The sequence below is a fragment of the Prionailurus viverrinus genome, chromosome D1 (assembly GCF_022837055.1).
Source record: "Prionailurus viverrinus isolate Anna chromosome D1, UM_Priviv_1.0, whole genome shotgun sequence".
In the NCBI taxonomy this organism is placed as follows: domain Eukaryota; kingdom Metazoa; phylum Chordata; class Mammalia; order Carnivora; family Felidae; genus Prionailurus; species Prionailurus viverrinus.
Genome location: NC_062570.1, coordinates 20,317,509 through 20,335,488, shown reverse-complemented (window position 1 = coordinate 20,335,488; position 17,980 = coordinate 20,317,509). Strand labels below are relative to the sequence as shown.

At 45.9% G+C, this 17,980-nt stretch overlaps 2 protein-coding genes and 2 non-coding genes across 4 annotated transcripts in view; all 4 read left to right on the top strand.

Annotated features, from left to right (window-relative positions):
- CLMP (CXADR like membrane protein) overlaps window positions 1–9,187 on the top strand; it is a 100,037-nt gene extending 90,850 nt beyond the window's left edge. The window contains 6 exon segments of the mRNA XM_047877926.1: window positions 2,285–2,486; window positions 3,482–3,649; window positions 4,111–4,233; window positions 5,222–5,363; window positions 5,943–6,187; window positions 6,190–9,187. Coding sequence (XP_047733882.1) covers window positions 2,285–2,486; window positions 3,482–3,649; window positions 4,111–4,233; window positions 5,222–5,363; window positions 5,943–6,187; window positions 6,190–6,242 — 933 coding nt within the window. The 3' untranslated portion in view covers window positions 6,243–9,187.
- Window positions 9,188–12,201: 3,014 nt separating this feature from the next.
- HSPA8 (heat shock protein family A (Hsp70) member 8) lies at window positions 12,202–16,852 on the top strand. The gene is made up of 9 exons (XM_047879418.1): window positions 12,202–12,315; window positions 13,041–13,250; window positions 13,583–13,788; window positions 14,029–14,181; window positions 14,274–14,829; window positions 15,046–15,248; window positions 15,486–15,684; window positions 15,891–16,123; window positions 16,432–16,852. Exons 2-9 carry the CDS (start codon window positions 13,046–13,048, stop codon window positions 16,615–16,617), a joined length of 1,941 nt encoding a protein of 646 aa, XP_047735374.1. The 5' UTR covers window positions 12,202–12,315; window positions 13,041–13,045; the 3' UTR covers window positions 16,618–16,852.
- On the top strand, window positions 14,889–14,976 carry LOC125147341 (small nucleolar RNA SNORD14). Its single transcript, XR_007145154.1, has one exon. It is a non-coding gene; the product is annotated as a small nucleolar RNA SNORD14 (small nucleolar RNA).
- Window positions 15,316–15,401, top strand: LOC125147342 (small nucleolar RNA SNORD14). Its single transcript, XR_007145155.1, has one exon. It is a non-coding gene; the product is annotated as a small nucleolar RNA SNORD14 (small nucleolar RNA).
- Window positions 16,853–17,980: the final 1,128 nt, after the last annotated feature.

Here is a 17,980-nt window from a genome sequence, read left to right as displayed (position 1 = left end):
TTGTCAGTGACACCCCCCACAAAGGAAAGCCAAACAATGAAGTCCTCAGTATTAGACTTGAATTTTAAGCATGGACTCCTACTCTTTAACTCCTCCAAACCCTTTGGCTGGCCTCTAAACTTTTGATTTTTTTTTTTAACGTTTATTTATTTTTGAGAGAGAGAGTGACCAGGGGTAGGACAGAGAGGAGCGGGGGGGACAGAGGATCCCAAGCAGGCTCCATGCTGACAGCAGAGAGCCCAATGTGGGACTCGAACTCACAAACCGTGAGATCATGACCTGAGCCGAAATCAAGAGTTGTACACTTAACCGACTGAGCCAACCAGGAACCCCTGGACTCTAAACTTCTCTAAGAACAAAACAGATTGATTTGATAGTGTCGCTTTTCCTCCTTCACTTCCAAACTTTCTAGAAAAGCAGTTAATGAGCAGTGAAATGAGTGGAGATGGCCACAGGAAGTGGCTGAGAGATAACTGGTATACCGGGACAACGAACTGACTGGCCTTAGACGGTGATGTTCAAATCCGAGTTCTGCTACTTGTCTGTGAAATGGAGATCATGAATACACTGTCCCCCTCTTACCCACGTGGGATGTGTTCCAAAACCCCCACTAGATGCCTGAAATCATGAATAACGCCAAATCCTATCTGCACTGTTTCTTCCTATACATACATACCTGTGATAACATTTAATGGATAAGCAAGGCAGAGTAAGAAATTAACAATCATTAATAAAATAACTAATAATAAAATGACCCTAAAGCTATATGACCATAGTTTTTCTCTCCCCCTCTCAAAATCTTATTGTACCATAGTCACCCGTCTTCTTGTGATGATGTGAGATGATAGAGTGCCTCTGTGATGAGACGGACAAGGAGAACGACACAGGCGTTGTGATACAGTGTTAGGCTACTGTTGACCTTCTGACAATATGTCAGAAGGACAATCATCTGCTTCCAGACCTTGGGTAACTGACACCATGGAAAGTGAAACCACAGATAAGGCAGGAGGAGGGCTACTTAACTTGTAAAAATCATGTGAGAAATAAGCTAGATGTAAAAGCACCCAGAACAAGGAGTGTTGTGTATTTTTTTTTTTTTTTTTTTGCGACAGAGAGAGAGCATGAACGGGTAAGGGGCAGAGAGAGAGGGAGACACAGAATCGGAAACAGGCTCCAGGCTCCGAGCCATCAGCCCAGAGCCTGACGCGGGGCTCGAACTCACAGACCGCGAGATCGTGACCTGGCTGAAGTCGGACGCTTAACCGACTGCGCCACCCAGGCGCCCCTGTTGTGTATTTTTTAAAAAAATGTTTTAATGTTTGTTTATTTTTGAGAGAGAGAGACACAGCACAAGTGAGGGAGGGGCAGAGAGAGAGAGTGAGAGAGTGTGGGGGGGGGGGGTGGGGGTGGGCGGAGAGGAGCAGAGAGAGAGAGAGACACGCAGAATCCGGAGCAGGCTCCAGGCTCTGAGCTGTCAGCACAGAGCCCAACACGGGGCTCAAACCCACGAACCGCGAGATCATGACCTGAGCCGAGGTCAGACCTTAACTGACTGAGCCACCCAGCTGCCCTGAGTGTTGTGTATTTTGAACAGCTCACATGCAGTTCGTAGGAAATGCAAAAGTTAGAAAGTCTCCTTCCCGTGCCATTCTGCCAGTTCTCCTCACAGCCAGCTCTTGATGCATTTATTGTGCGTCAGCTTCCTTCCTTGCCTTAGCTGTGTGGTCATGATTACACAAGTAACTCAAGTTTAAAATTCCTTACCTATGGAATGAAATGGTTCTGGGGCACCTGGGTGGCTCAGTCGCTTGAGCAGCCAGCTTCGGCTCAGGTCATATCTCACAGTTTGTGAGTTCGAGCCCCGCGTCGGCCTCTGTGCTGACGGCTCAGAGCCTGGAGCCTGCTTCCGATTCTGGGTCTCCCTCTCTCGCTGCCCCTCCCCCACTCCTGCTCTGTCTCCCTCCCTCTGTCTCAGAAAGAAAGAAAGAAACCTTAAAAAAAATTAAATGAAATGGTTCTGAGAATTTAGTGAAACAGTTGCTACTCTGTAATTAAAACGTGCACAAATATGAAGTGTTGCTATTTTGGGAAGGAGGAGAAAGGCCTAGAGAAACATATTGTGCTTTTAACTTCATTTAGAACAGAGGTCTTTTGGACCCTTAGAATCAGCCCCAGTCTTGGCTGCATTGTTCCATTAGGAGTGTTCTCATCCCTCATCTTGACATCAGCAAGAGAGGAAGGCTGAGGGCCACATTGCTTGACCCTGCCTTGGTCTGTCCCACAGGTGATCACTTACTCCAGTCATCATGTCTACAGTAACTTGACTGAGGAACAGAAGGGCCGAGTGGCCTTTGCTTCCAATTTCCTGGCAGGAGATGCTTCCCTACAGATTGAGCCTCTGAAGCCCAGTGATGAGGGCCGGTACACCTGCAAGGTGAAGAATTCAGGGCGCTATGTGTGGAGCCACGTCACCTTAAAAGTCTTAGGTAAGACAGCACCAAGGTAAACGCCTGTATCTTAGTAATAAGGTTTCTGTGAGGAATAGCCAAATGCATCATGGGGGTATGAAACTTTTCAATACCCTGCATTATGCATGCAGAGATCAGCTAGTCCAGTTTCCGGAAAGAAATGTGTATGTTCTATAGTTTATGTTCTATATTTTAGACGTAATAAAAGGAGAAAGAAGAATCACAATTTTCCATGGTAGTGCATTACAAAATTTAAATCTCCTTTGACATTTAAGTGGTGTTCTTGTATTTAACTTAAATCTCACAGGTACGATTCAACTCCCTTTCTGGTTTCTGACAGCGAGAGCTGCTGAGTTCCATTTAATTGCTTCCGAATTAACAGACTTCTGTCCCTGTTTCAGTATTAGTAAAATCACACTCAACTTTCCTAAAATTTTTTTATTTAAAAAAAGTTTTTTAATGTTTATTTGAGAGAGAGACAGACAGACCACGAGCAGGGGAGGAGCAGAGAGAGAGGGAGACACAGAATCCAAAACAGGATCCAGGCTCTGAGCTGTCAGCACAGAGCCCGACGTGGAGCTCGAAGTCAAAAATCGTGAGATCATGACCTGAGCTGAAGCCAGACGCTCAACTGACTGAGCCACCCAGACACCCTTAAAATTTCTAATTAAAGAACAGTGTCCTCTTTGAGAAGTGATGAGGAGGTTTCTGAGGGAGCCTCTGCAAATTACAACAGCACCACTGGAAGCAGCCAGAATTGTGTGTGTGTGTGTGTGTGTGTGTGTGTGTGTGTGTATGTGTGCGCGCGTGCGCACACACACACACACACAGGGGATGGAGGGGGCGTATATTTCTGGGGGTGGTGTAAAGCATAGTTAGGTAGCAAAAGGCTACTGAATCCCCACCCAAAAGTTGACCAGATGACGGCCAGCTAGAGAAACAACTCAACAGGACATAGTTCTTCCATGGAGTCTGGTGTGTGGCCATCTTTGAAGCTTCTTTCTTTTTGCCAGTGAGACCATCAAAGCCCAAGTGTGAGTTGGAAGGAGAGCTGACGGAAGGAAGTGACCTGACTCTGCAGTGTGAGTCAGCCTCTGGCACAAAGCCCATCGTGTATGACTGGCAGCGGGTTCGGGAGAAGGAGGGAGAGGATGAGCATCTCCCTCCCAGGTCCAGGATTGGTAAGTCACCTTCCCATCAGTCTGCTGAGACCACAGAATGGTACTCTAGCCATGAATCCTAAATCCAGTTTGTCAGCAACTCACCACGTGACCTTGAGTGCACGGCCAAATCTCCCTGAGCTCCTACTTTTCATCCGTCAACCGGGACAGGAAAAGAGAAAAATCCATCCTTTCCCTCCTCAAATGGCACCTAAAAGTGGCAGAAGAAATGAGGAAGAAATATACTGCGTAGCCATTGTATCTAAACGATCGTGTTTGGTGTCCCTTACACGTTCAGTCTTTTGTAACTCTTGGTGGACGCACACGTTAAAAGAATGTTTGCCTTTTCCGTCTTCCAAGAAATCTACCATCTCCTCCTCACCAAATTGTGTTAGAGAATCTTAGGTCAATGATGCACTGAAGCAAACAATACAGAGGCCCTGTCACTCAGGGGATTACAGTCGTTCCTTCTGCTTATGTAGACTACAATAACCCTGGACGCGTTCTGCTGCAGAATCTCACCATGTCCTCCTCTGGGCTCTACCAGTGCACAGCAGGCAACGAGGCCGGGAAGGAAAGCTGTGTGGTGCGAGTGACTGTACAGCGTAAGTATCCAAACGGTTTATTCCTGTGGTCGCGTCGTGGTTTGGCGTACAGCACCTTTCATCGCAAGTAAGAGTAAGGTCAAGGCCAAAATCTTTCTTTCCGGGAGGACGTGGTGACCGTGAAAATAAATTCGGTAGTTGCAGTGACCATTCAACTGGTGTAGCTAACTGTATTTACAAACGTGTGAATCTGTCAGCTCCCTAAAGAAATGTGTTAGGTCCAGGAGGGGACCGGAGGGAGATTTCCTTTATAAATGTAAATTTCCCTTATAAAAGGGGAACTTGTGCTTTGTTTTTAGAACTTCTCCTGTGTCTGCTGTTTCTCAAAAATAATCAGATTAAGGGGGCATCTGGCTGGCTCAGTTAGTAGAGCATAGGACTTGACTCTTGATCTCAGGGTTGTGAGTTCAAGCACCACGCTGGGTGTGGAGCCTACTTTAAAAAAATCAGCTTAGGGGCACCTGGGTGGCTCAGTTGGTTAAGTGTCCGACTTTGGCTCAGGTCATGGTCTTGTGGTTGGTGAGTTTGAGCCCCGCGACAGGCTCTGTGCTGAGCCTGGAGCCTGCTTCAGATTCTGTGTCTCCTTCTGCCCCTCCCCCACTTGTACTCTCTCTCTCAAAAATAAACATTAAGAAAAAAAATTAGGTTAAAACAGTCCTAATGGTAAAGAGGCATATTTTGAGGTGGCATATTCTGCCACCTTTCAATACCAAGAAGGACAGTCATACATCAAGGGTAAATGGGAAACTCCAAAAGATAGAAAGATCTGGAAATACCCATCCTGTCCAGGACTTATGGGTTTGTTTGTTTGTTTGTTTGTTTAAGTAAACTCTACCCCCTATATGGGGCTCAAACTCACAACCCCAAGATCAAGAGTCCTCAAATCAAGAGTAAGCCAGCTAGGCGCCCCCAGGGCTTATGTTTTTAAGTTCATGCGTTCCCTAGCTTATGTTTGGTTTTACTTCTGCTTTTGTTTCTGAGAAAATAGATGTACAAAGCATCGGCATGATTGCAGGAGCGGTGACAGGCATGGTGGCTGGAGCCCTGCTGACATTCCTCCTGGTATGGCTGCTAATCCGAAGGAAAGACAAAGAGAGATATGAGGAAGAAGAGAGACCTAATGAAATTCGGTAACCCTCCCTCCAAAATCCCTTGTCCTAGGCTTCCTTTCCAGCTCCGTAGTGACCAGGGAACATAAATGTCCCATTTGCTCTTAACTGTGAATCTGTTAAAAGGATTATTCTGGTAGGCAAGGAGTTCCTGCCTAGGGACAGAAAGTCCGGTTTCCCTTGCCTTTATCGTGAAACTGTCTATCCTCAACTGGTAATTAAAAGATCAACTTTACATTACTTCTGATTCGTGTCCACTTATGAAGGGCCTACAATAAGGAATGGGCATAACCGATGGGCCGTGAAAGGGTTTGCGTAGACAAACCCCAGGTCAATCTCAATGGTAAGCGTGTACTCTCCCAGAGTAATAGAGTTGACTTCAGGGCTGACAAAACATCCATTTGCCTAAGTCAACCGCTAAGTCTCAGCGACTGGGGAAGTCCCTCTTCCCCTAAATGGCTGCCTTCCAGTGGTGTAATGTGAAGTTTACGGCTTGAGGAATTTATTGGGAAGCCTCAGAAGGAAGCAACCGTAGTGGAAGGTGTTATCATAGTCTTGCCGGTGTTAAAGTTTACCTTTGCTGGTTTTTTTCCTCCTCAGAGAAGATGCGGAAGCCCCGAAAGCCCGCCTGGTGAAACCTAGCTCCTCTTCCTCAGGCTCTCGAAGCTCACGCTCTGGTTCTTCCTCCACTCGCTCCACAGCAAATAGTGCCTCACGCAGCCAGCGGACGCTGTCGACGGAAGCAGCACCCCAGCCGGGGCTGGCCACCCATGCATACAGCCTGGTGGGGCCAGCGGGGAGAGGTTCTGAACCAAAGAAAGTCCACCATGCTACCCTGACCAAAGCAGAACCACACCCGGCATGATCCCCAGCCATAGCAGAGCCTTGCAAACCGTCTGAATTAGAGTGGACTTGACTCCTGTGCTTTCCTAGGAGTCAGGATCTTAGGACTCTTCTAGGCATTGAAGCTCAGTCACCAGCCACACAACCCCCTGGAACCAGATGACCGGTCATTTAAGTAGCGGCGAGCATTGCGTGGAATGGATCGAAATGAGCGCTTTCTTTCTAGGACACCGAACAAGAACAAGGATGTAAACTGTTCATCTCCAAAAAGGCATCTCGTGGTGCCTTGAGACCAGAGTGGGGAAAAGCGGGGGTCCAACTCCGTGTGTTTGTTGGCCAGGACCTGTGGTGGAAAAAGTGGGGAAAGGGGAACTGAACACACTTAAAACTTCTCACCGGAAATGTTTTGTATCAATACTGATTCACCATAGTCAAGGGGAAATGAGGTGGTGTTCATACATTTTCTATGCATTTCTGCAAATCTACTGGATTATTGTGATTATTCAGAGTCAAGGGGAACCCACAGCCTTATATTACACCTAGCTGCACCAGGTACTGGGCATATCACTTCTGAGAGATTTCAAAGAAGGAAGTAACGTTTCTTCTGACCTGACTTCATTTACCATAAGGTTTGGATGTTAATTTCACAAGGCGCCGAACTAGTGGGCGGTGCCAGTTTTCCCACTCTATCCACTACTAATCTCCCTACTTCTAGTGAACAGTAAGAGAACTAAGAGAGGAATCCAAAACGTGTGACCAGGGACTGCAAAAAACTTTCCACCTTAATCATGTTCAGAGGGTCACTGACAGATCTCAGAAATCTATACTGGAACAATTGTGGACTTTCCCTCAAATCTGATGTCTCTAAGGACTTTCCTGCTGGATATCTCTGGAGCAAGAAAACGTTCACTATGTGTCATTTGACAATGTTCTCAGAAGTCTTCTAGAGAAAAAGAGCTCGTTCAGAGATGCTGAAAGATCATGTGACATATCCTTGCATTCTCTTCTGAGAACATATGAAATCAGAATTTCAAGATTGACTATGACTAGAAAGGGAGCTTAGATCGGTTTTCTCTTCATATTCCGTAACATGTCAAGGAGCGGTATAAAGAAGTTTACTATTATACCAAACTTGGAGCTTCCTCCATTTCTTTTCATTTTAGGACAAGGACGTGAACCTGGGACTTTTGATAATTCTAAGCCTTAAATTATCAAAAAGATCAAGGATTACCGTTTCCTAATGGCATTGCAAGTACTTCATTACCATTCTCTCCTGAGAGGGTGACACAGAATTTCGGTAATTTCCCAGCCTAGCCTCTGAGGAAGTCCAGGTGTGGGCTGGAAGGAAAGGGAATTATATTTAAGGAAGAGCTGGTGAGGATAACTAGTGGGTGGCAGGACAGGGCTGGATTAGTGACTGCTAACATTTGAACTGTTACCCTCCTGGAAACAACAGAAATGATTCACCAGGATAACCATCAGAAGGGTTGATTCATGGGGGAAAAAAAAAGGTGTGTGAAAAATAAAAAGGAAGCGGCAGCCTCCAATACAAGAACTTGCCTTTTTAATCCTTTTGACTGTTCTGTTAATCAAAACGGACCAACTATTCTGTTAGTCTGATCATGTGGCAAGAATGGGAGACCTGAAACCGCCCTGCAAGGACCCCGGTGCAGATGTCACCAGATCACCGTTGGTATTGCAAAATATTTATTATTAAAAGGGCAGCAGGTTGCAGGGAAGAAAAAAATCATGCGGAATTTGGAGATGACAGCATGGTTTCTAAAATGGGAATCGGATGCTTAAAGAGAAATGGTGGATCTGAGATTTTGCCCCATTTCTCTGTTTTTTTCACGTCTGTGTTTCTCACAATAGAGCCCTCGGATATTGCAAATGCATTTCCTTCTAAGGTTCTTTAAGAAACAAGGGTTGATCCCTGGGTGAAAATTGTAATTTGAGTTTTATCTTCCTCTTAAAAAAAAGGTGGGAAATAGGAGACATGGAGGAAGTAATGTAAAGAATGTCTATTAATTTAAGAAGGCTGGCATATTTGGAATGCTTCTTATACTAACACTGCCTCATTGTAAGATATTAACTCCCTTCCTTACTCTACTTTTTTATTCTTCTGGTAGTGTGATAACATATCACTTCTGCTATGTGATTCTGAGAATTCTTATTCCTACCGTACCTGAGCCAAACAAGTACACTACGGAGGCTGTGGCTGTACCATCACAAGCAATTTGTTCTTATCATTATTTGTACCTTTGAACCTAAGGTTTCCTGCCTATGCCTTTGAAAGCAGGAATCGGTCCCCTTTGCATGATATGGAGATTTAGATTATTTAAGCCTGTTAGTTATTAAAAGACAAATACCAGGTGGATATCCAGATTATTTTGGAAATCTATTCATAGTGGAAATCTACAAAAAAAAAAATCACAGATAACTACCTAATATCTGAGAAATTCTAAGGAATTGAAAATTCTGAGATAAGATGTTCAAGTCTTAGCAATGATAGTGCACTTCTCTTGGAGTCTGGCTTTTGGGTTCAGACATGGCAAATACTGGGCTTAAGACACAGTTTTGAGACACTACAGGTTTCAAGCCATATTTCCATTAACACTACAAGTCAAATACATTTGATCCTTTAATGGGAAACAAACAAAATGGTAAAATAACTAAAAGGTAGAAGGAAAAAATGTTTGTGGAAGAAGACAACGGTGGAATGGTGTGAATGTTTAGAGAATAACCATTTCAATAAAACATATAAACCAAACTGAAATTTGGAAAACCATGAAGTTGATGCCCTTGCTGTTACACTGTGTAAAAATATTTTCCGAATGGCTCATGCAAAAAGATGGAGAATTTTGCTTCATTTCTGGTGTTAAACTGTTCATATTTTAACTTCTAAGTTGCCTTGTAATTGAGACTGTATTTGATCACAAAAACCAAATATTTATTACAGATGCATCTGTATCAGCAATTAAAAAATAAATAAGTAAAGGCGATACTGTAGAAGGTGAAGCTCGTATAAGCCGCACTGGAAATTTGTTCATTAGCTTGCTGACAAGAGAGGAATGGAAGAACTCAGCCTACACAGGGTCTATTATTTATTGATTTCAGTCCCAAATATACCAAGTACTATTTTCTCACAAGGCAAGATGCTAAGCAGTACTGGAGATACCAAGTTATGGCAGAGTTCCTGCTCTAAAAGACTTTACCAAAATAAATAGTATTTCTTAAGCAAATATTTTATGCCAAGGTCAAGTGCCAACAGAACTCCACACTTGGGGGTTCCAATAAATCTCAAAAGAAGTCAATACAAGAGATTCAAAGGAATCTGAAACAAAGTTCACAGAATTAGAGGAGGTGATACACACAGAGCACTTAGAACATGTGACAGGCTCAGATATGTTAAGGGCTCCATTCCCCAGTCAGAAACCCAAGCCCTCAGACTTCTTCACTGCAGTTCCTATGCCCCCAAACTTTAACTTTCCATCCTGAATGTGTTTGAAACCTTGTGCATTTAAAGAGGTGGAGACAGGACAGTCATCTTATTGACCTTTAAATCCACAAACTCTGAATCATTCTATGTAATAAGAGCATAGTTCAAGTCCTACAATGTACTTTTGAATGACTGGAAATTGGTTATCTACTCTACTTTAATCACTGCTGTTAGGTGGCTTGGCCCTTGTTCCATTTTCCAATGGTTCAGTAGTTAAAATGTGGGTAGTTCAGAGGTTAGTTAAAAACTGTGATATGTAGGGCATAGTTCAGAGACTGTCCTTGATAGGTTGAGTGGGAGAAGACTGTAGATACCAAAGAAAATTGAAAGGAGCCTCCCACAGCACACATCTTCCACTTTCTGGAGTTGAAGTTATAAGTGTTTCTAGAAAGAAAATTACACTGTAGTGTAACTAAAAAACAGACCAGGGGCACCTGGGTGGCTCAGTCCATTAAGCCTCCGACTTCCGTTCAGCTCACCATCTTGAGGTTTGTGAGTTCGAGCCCCTCATCGGGCTCTGTGCTGACAGCTCAGAGCCTGGAGCCTGTTTCAGATTCTGTGTCTCCCTCTCTCTCTGCCCCTCCCCACTCACGCTCCGTCTCTGAATAATAAATAAACATTAAAAAAATAAAAAAAACAAAACAAACACAGACCAAAGATTCTGGAATCAAAAGAGCTAAGTTCCATTTGAGCTCAGCTAGCTGTTAATCCTTCCACAAGTAACATCTCTGAACCTCATTTTTCTCCTCATACCGGATGTACATCTGAGAAAACTGTTTTGATGATTGAATGATATAACAAATGAAAGCACTTTATATGCTGCGAAAACACCATATAAAATTAATATCTTGGGAGGTGGGAAGAAATTAAGTATATACCTCCACGTACTCAAGCCAACATTGCCCCGGAAAAAGCAAATGTGAAAAGAAAATGTCTCCTTCGTATGTTTGAATCTGTCTGTAGGCTTTACTGGCTTTGACAAGGACAAGGTGTCCTCACTCTTGTGACACCCTTTCTGGAGGCACTGTCTGGAAGGTCTTTCTAATTCCGGCCACACCACTGTGTCAGATAGTGTTAAAAAAATCTTTTCATCTATCTGCCCCTTTATCTATCAAATAAGAGTATCAGCTGCCCTGCCTGTTTGAAAGAACACACTGGAAAACATTTCCAGGTACTGAGAAAGGCTCTTAGAATGACAAGGCCTAAATACCTGCCACCATGCACCACAATTTTAATTCTAAGTAGTACTGTTTCGTGGACTCGATTAGTAATGTTTTCAAGATGCCTCTGAACGATCTGTCGCTTAGTTTTTTATAAGTCAAGGCAGGAAAGACATTACATCATGTTACTGAAAATAAAAGCAGCTCCGAGAGTCTAAATCAAGGACACGGGGCTACCGGAACCCAGGTTCCTAATGCCTGATTCTCCTCCACGGAAAAATCTGGCTAAGCTTTTCTTTTTCACAAGTAACTGCGAGGTGCGGGACTTGGGCAAATGCAGAGGCAGAGCCGAGACGCCAAACCTGTTCTTGGCGGGAGGTGGGGAGTGGCGGAGTTGTCTGGGGTCAAGGAAGCGGCTTTGGCCACTTATTTTGTCGAGGGTCCAGGCACAGCATCCGGCCTTAAAGGCTCTGAAAAGCCGGAGCCCCTCCAACCTCGGCCTCGAGGGCTGCCGGCCTCCAGGTGCCACGGTGACTGAGGGTTCTGGAGGCTTGGCCTGGCTAACCTGTCTCTTCCTACACCCAAGTGGGGCCAGGCGGCTCCCTCCAGCCACAGATCTGTGTGTCCCTGGGCAAGACACCCTAGTAGCGCTCAGGGGTGGGGACATTCCTCCCGGTTCCTGGAAGGCCGACTTAGCCCAAAGGCACCCTAGATACGAAACATAGGAACGTGGAATCCGGGAGGGCCTAAATGAGCCTCTACAACGCCGAAGTGGGGGGTGGGGAAAACAGAACCAGGACGGAGGGGGGGGGAGGGGCGCAACAACCTTCGCGGCCATTTTGTCCTCGCTCCACTTCCGTCTTCGCTCCTGGGCTGCCGGGTCCGGACCCCTCCCTTCAGGCCCTGCGTTCGTCTTCCCCCGGTTGCACGTAGATCCAGATTGCGGCTAGTGCTGCTGTCATTGGCTGGTTCCAAAATTGCCCGCCCCTCTTCCTCCACCTCCTTCCGTCCGCTCCCGCCCGCGCTGACGGGGAGCGCATGCGCAGAAGCGGATGCACCCCCCCCCTCCCCCGGCCCGGCTCCCCGCGCCTGGGGTGACTGAGGACTCCCGCGCGCGGGCTCTCACGGCTCCACCCTCCCTTTCCCCGGGGCCGTTCGGAGAGCGGGGGCGAGAATGAAAGTTCCAGAACGCTGCGGTGAGTGCGTCATCGCGAGGTGGGGTGGGATGGGGGCGGGAGTGGGCGAGGCCCGAGGGTAGAGCCGGCTTAGTCATTGGGGCTCACAGAGATGGTCGCGTGCCCATTGGTCGAGGAAGTCATGATGGGCAGCCGGCAGGGGTGGGCCCCTTCTGGAAGGTTCTGAGGCAGGGTATAAGAGACAGGGTGGCGGGCGGAAACCGGCCTCATTCAACGCGGCGTTAGCTCTCGAGGTAGCTGTTTGTTTGGCAAGCGGGGCCGGGCCCATACTGAAGGTAAGGCCTGTCTTCTGAGCTTTTGGGAGTTTCTAAGAAATGTGTAACCTACCACCGGGCTGGTCGGGATTGCAGAGGCCCAGAGGCTTCTGATCATTTTCTTGTAGGTGGGGGGCCCCCCAGGCCCCTGCCCGCCTGGGGCGCGCTCCTTACGGGGAGGCGGCGGACCCGGCCTTGCTGGCAAGCGGAACGTGGGCTGCAGGCCGTGATGGTCGCCGCGGGGTCAGGGCGGTGCCCGCGAGGAGGGCTGGGCGTAGGCCGCATCCGTTTGCGGGGCACGGGAAGTCCAGCCGGCCCCCTGGAGCGGACCCTTCCCTAGGCTCTCAAAAAGAGGAAGCCGCTTTTGGCAGGGGCCCAACACGGGGGGAGGGGGCTTCTGAGCTCGCCACGCAGGCCGTATTGTGTTGGCTCCGGAGCACGGGGTGGGGGGTGGGGTTGGAGAAGGTTGCGCTGAGTCGAGGCCACGTGCTCCTGTCGCAGACCCTCCGGGCAGGTGCTTAATTCAGGGCCGGACTCGCCCGCGGTTGGCCCGGTAACACCCCGATTGCAGCATTTTTCGCTCTGGCCCTCCCGCGTGGTTTCCTCCGACAAGGGCAGTGTTTCTGGGGGGAGGTGCTGAGTGTAATCTTCTTACCAAAGTGTCCATACCTGATAGCTTGAGGAGCAGGAAGCGTTTCCAAGTGCTGGTGTTTTTTTCCAAACCCTGGGCTTTTTTTTTCTTTCAGCAACTATGTCTAAGGGACCTGCGGTTGGCATTGATCTTGGCACCACCTACTCCTGTGTGGGTGTTTTCCAGCACGGGAAAGTGGAAATAATTGCCAACGATCAGGGAAACCGAACCACCCCAAGTTATGTCGCCTTTACGGACACCGAACGATTGATCGGTGATGCTGCAAAGAATCAAGTTGCAATGAACCCCACCAACACAGTTTTTGGTAAGCTGTTAATTTCGAGCAACATGCCTTGAGTTTTAAGTGGTGTAGACTGAATGAGAAAGTTCAAAGTTTATCAATGTAAGGTAGCCATGAAAGTTTTGAAAATGGGAAAAGCCTTTTTAAGAATTTACCTGGTAATTTTGTACTCTTAAATGCTAAAAATAGGGTATCAGATAAGGAAATCTGAGCAATTCTGCCAGAGAGAACTTGAGTCCATTTGACTAATCTGGAGTTTGGTTGCTAGGTCTCTGATCTTCACATTTCAGTAATGGTGTACTAGGGTTCTTACTTGGTAGATGCAATGTAACACTTGACCTGATAAACTTTTATAGATGCCAAACGCCTGATTGGACGTAGATTCGACGACGCTGTTGTCCAATCTGATATGAAGCATTGGCCCTTCATGGTGGTGAATGATGCTGGCAGGCCCAAGGTCCAAGTAGAATACAAGGGAGAGACCAAAAGTTTCTATCCAGAGGAGGTATCTTCTATGGTTTTGACAAAGATGAAGGAAATCGCAGAGGCTTACCTTGGGAAGGTGAGTAGCCTGCTAATCCTAGAGACCACGTGGCTGGAAGTTGAGCATTATGCACTAGATTCCCTGATGAATTCATGCATGGGGTTTTGATTGAAGGATCCACATTAGTAATCTGACTGCCTTATCTTTAGAAAGCATGTGATTGCTATCTTCAGTACACGCAGAAGTAGACGGAGATGGGAGTATTGCCAGATTTATGAACTGATCTCTAACACGGTTTTGTTTTTTCTGTATTTCTAGACTGTTACTAATGCTGTAGTCACAGTACCTGCCTATTTTAACGATTCTCAGCGTCAGGCTACCAAAGATGCTGGAACTATTGCTGGTCTTAATGTACTTCGAATCATCAATGAGCCAACAGCTGCTGCTATCGCTTACGGCTTAGACAAAAAGGTATGTATGCTTTGTGGAGCTGGGATTCATTTAACGACTGACTTGAGCCATTGGAGATTTGGATGAGTAATCACCTTGTATTCTAATTGCAGGTTGGAGCCGAGAGGAATGTGCTGATCTTTGACTTGGGAGGTGGCACTTTTGATGTGTCAATCCTCACTATTGAAGACGGGATCTTTGAGGTCAAATCTACTGCTGGAGACACCCACTTAGGTGGAGAAGACTTTGACAACCGAATGGTAAACCATTTTATTGCGGAGTTCAAGCGCAAACACAAGAAGGACATCAGCGAGAACAAGAGGGCAGTCCGTCGCCTCCGTACCGCTTGCGAGCGCGCCAAGCGTACGCTTTCTTCCAGCACCCAGGCCAGTATTGAGATTGATTCTCTATATGAAGGAATCGACTTCTATACCTCTATTACTCGTGCCCGGTTTGAAGAATTAAACGCTGACCTGTTCCGTGGCACGCTGGACCCTGTAGAGAAAGCCCTTCGGGATGCCAAGCTAGACAAGTCTCAGATCCACGATATTGTCTTGGTGGGTGGCTCTACGCGTATCCCCAAGATTCAGAAACTTCTACAAGACTTTTTCAATGGGAAGGAACTGAATAAGAGCATCAACCCTGATGAGGCTGTCGCTTACGGTGCAGGTAATCCACTATTCGAATTAAATGGTTGTAACAGGTGGTCTTGAAAGCCCCACGCTGACTCGCTATGATGAGTGATTCTTAAACATTCGTAGTTTCCACCAAAAGCTTAAGCTGATGATGGTCTAACTTCCTTGGATGTCTGAGCGATAGACATTAGTTAGGTAACGAGGTTGTTTTTATTTTATTATTTTTTTTAACTAAATGTTTTTGTTTTAGCTGTGCAGGCAGCCATCCTTTCTGGAGACAAATCCGAAAACGTTCAAGATTTGCTGCTGTTGGATGTCACTCCCCTTTCTCTCGGCATTGAAACCGCTGGTGGAGTCATGACTGTTCTCATCAAGCGCAATACTACCATTCCTACCAAACAGACCCAAACCTTCACTACCTACTCTGACAACCAGCCTGGTGTGCTCATTCAGGTATGTTTTACTGTATTGGTACCAATTGTTATGCTTCAGGTCCTATGAGATTTTGGGAAGACTTGTCCTGCTATGATGATCGATTCCAAAACCATTCGTAGTTTCCACCAGAAGTCTTGTGTTGGCCAATTCCTTCCTTGGATGTCTGAGCGAGGTCTTTCCTGGTTGACTTGAACGTCTGTAAACTGGTATGCTGTGATGCTTGCAACTCCTTAGTAATTCTCATTTCCTACCAAGGTTTATGAAGGTGAGCGTGCCATGACCAAGGATAACAACCTACTGGGCAAGTTTGAACTCACAGGCATACCTCCTGCCCCCCGTGGCGTTCCTCAGATCGAGGTCACCTTTGATATTGATGCTAATGGCATTCTCAATGTCTCTGCTGTGGATAAGAGCACAGGAAAAGAGAATAAGATCACCATCACAAATGACAAAGGTAGGCACAACTTTGGCACTTTTTCCTTTGTCTTAAAAGATCTGATCTGGGGTCCTAGGGACCATAGATCTTATAAAATCTGTCCAAGGGCATTGAACCCAAGGGCTCGCTTCTAATGGGCTCGGAGCATTAACGGCTAAGGTTGGCAGGATAACTGAAGGTTCAATGTCAAAAGTCCTGTCTAAAAGACCAGTTAACTTCCACAGGTCGCTTGAGCAAGGAAGACATTGAGCGCATGGTCCAGGAAGCTGAGAAGTACAAAGCTGAAGATGAGAAGCAGCGAGACAAGGTGTCCTCCAAGAATTCCCTTGAATCTTATGCATTCAACATGAAAGCAACTGTCGAAGATGAAAAGCTTCAGGGTAAAATCAACGATGAGGACAAACAGAAGATCCTGGACAAGTGTAATGAGATCATCAACTGGCTGGATAAGAACCAGGTTTGTAATTTCTAATAAATTGAGAGTGGAGAGGGTATGGGGGTTTCAGCAAGATTAGATGGGATTTTACGATACACATCGGTCACAATGATGAATGGTCCATACATTCGCGGTTTCCACCAGAACTTCTGATGTTGGCAACTTAGATTCCTTCCTTGGATGTCTGAGTGACCCAAGAGTTCCGTTGGTAATTAAGACTCCTATGTGATGGTAGGTCTTTGCATTTTAGGAACATCAGGTTGACTTGGTGTAGGAAGTTTCCTCCTTTGAGGAACCTGTAGTAAAGAATTTTGTTTTGTCGTCTTCAGACTGCAGAAAAAGAAGAATTCGAACATCAGCAGAAAGAGCTGGAGAAGGTCTGCAATCCCATCATTACGAAGCTGTACCAGAGTGCAGGAGGCATGCCTGGAGGAATGCCTGGAGGCTTCCCTGGTGGTGGAGCTCCCCCCTCTGGTGGTGCCTCCTCTGGGCCCACCATTGAAGAGGTTGATTAAGCCAACCTGAGAATAGGTCTAGCATTGTTCCACACAAAACATTTGAAGGACCCAAATTTGTAGCAAATTCCATGGCAGTGAAGTTGAGCTGCTATAGTTAATAAACTGGGCATTCTTGATACTTGAATATGGAATATGTGCACAAGAAAAGGAAATACAACATTGCACTTTATAAGCACTGTATTGTTAAGTGGAAAATGCAATGTCTTAAATAAAACTGTATTTAAAATTGGCACCATATGATTGTCTTGAGTCTATACAAGGGCAGCAGGCATTTTTGGTTTGGGGCTGGATGGATATTTATTTGGCTAACTGCAAATCACACAAAATAGTATTTGGGCAGTTATATCTTTCAAAGAGGCCTTGGGTTAATGAATTCATGCTAATGTTGTATTTGGGGTTTGAGATTAATAGTAAAGTGAACTTCTTGAATTTGCAGATTTTTCAGTGTTGGGAGAACTGTTGATGGGAAGGAAGCATTAAAAATACCAGAAGGGGTTTTTGTGCTTGGATGGTCCGTTTGAACAGTGAAATAGCCAGTCCATGGAAGTAGCATTAAGCATGTGAAACTGACCCACGTGTGGAACTGTAAAGCCCTGCACCAGCACGTTTGATAACAGTTCTGTTCCTTTTTCTCAACTTGGCTGGGTGGGAACTTGAAGGGGGTGGCAATGGAGTTTGAGGAGGGTAGGGTTTATTTACCCATAGAATCAAACCATGAGCATCTAATTCTGACTTTAATACTAAACACCGATTAACCTTCAGGGACTTTGTTGAACAAACATTGCTACATTTCCACTTAAATCCACTTAACTGGATTGCCTTTATGTGATCCTGGTTTTGGAGCAAAGCTGTACATTCGTGGCCTTGATTCTTGAGGAATGTTAGCCAAGGTATTGGGCTACACAAGTGCTGCCATGAAATTTCAGTCCCAAAATGTCCTTGTGTGCAATGTATAGCTCTGTCCTGAGAACCCTCAAGTAAGGAAACAGGTAAAGGGATTGTTACCCACAGTGCCTGGTGACACCTGCCATATGGTGGTCAGTTTAGGAGAAACCTGCTGTGTGTTGGCGAGGTCTTAATGCTCCCAGTGGAACAGTCCAACTTTAAGATCTGCTTGGAATCTTTCCCTGCCTTTATAGAATTGTTGGTTCCTGGGTGACTCCTGTTATGACAGTTAATATTAGGATTTCAGTGGTAATTGCAGAATGGTCGTTTAGTTCAGTGAGTATAGTGAAGATGTTTGGAAGTCCTCAGTTTTTCTCTAAATGAGGTTATTACTACATGGACTTCACTACATAGTGATTTATGGCCATGCCCATGTAGTGCTTGGAGTCTACAGGAGACTTGGGGTACCATATGT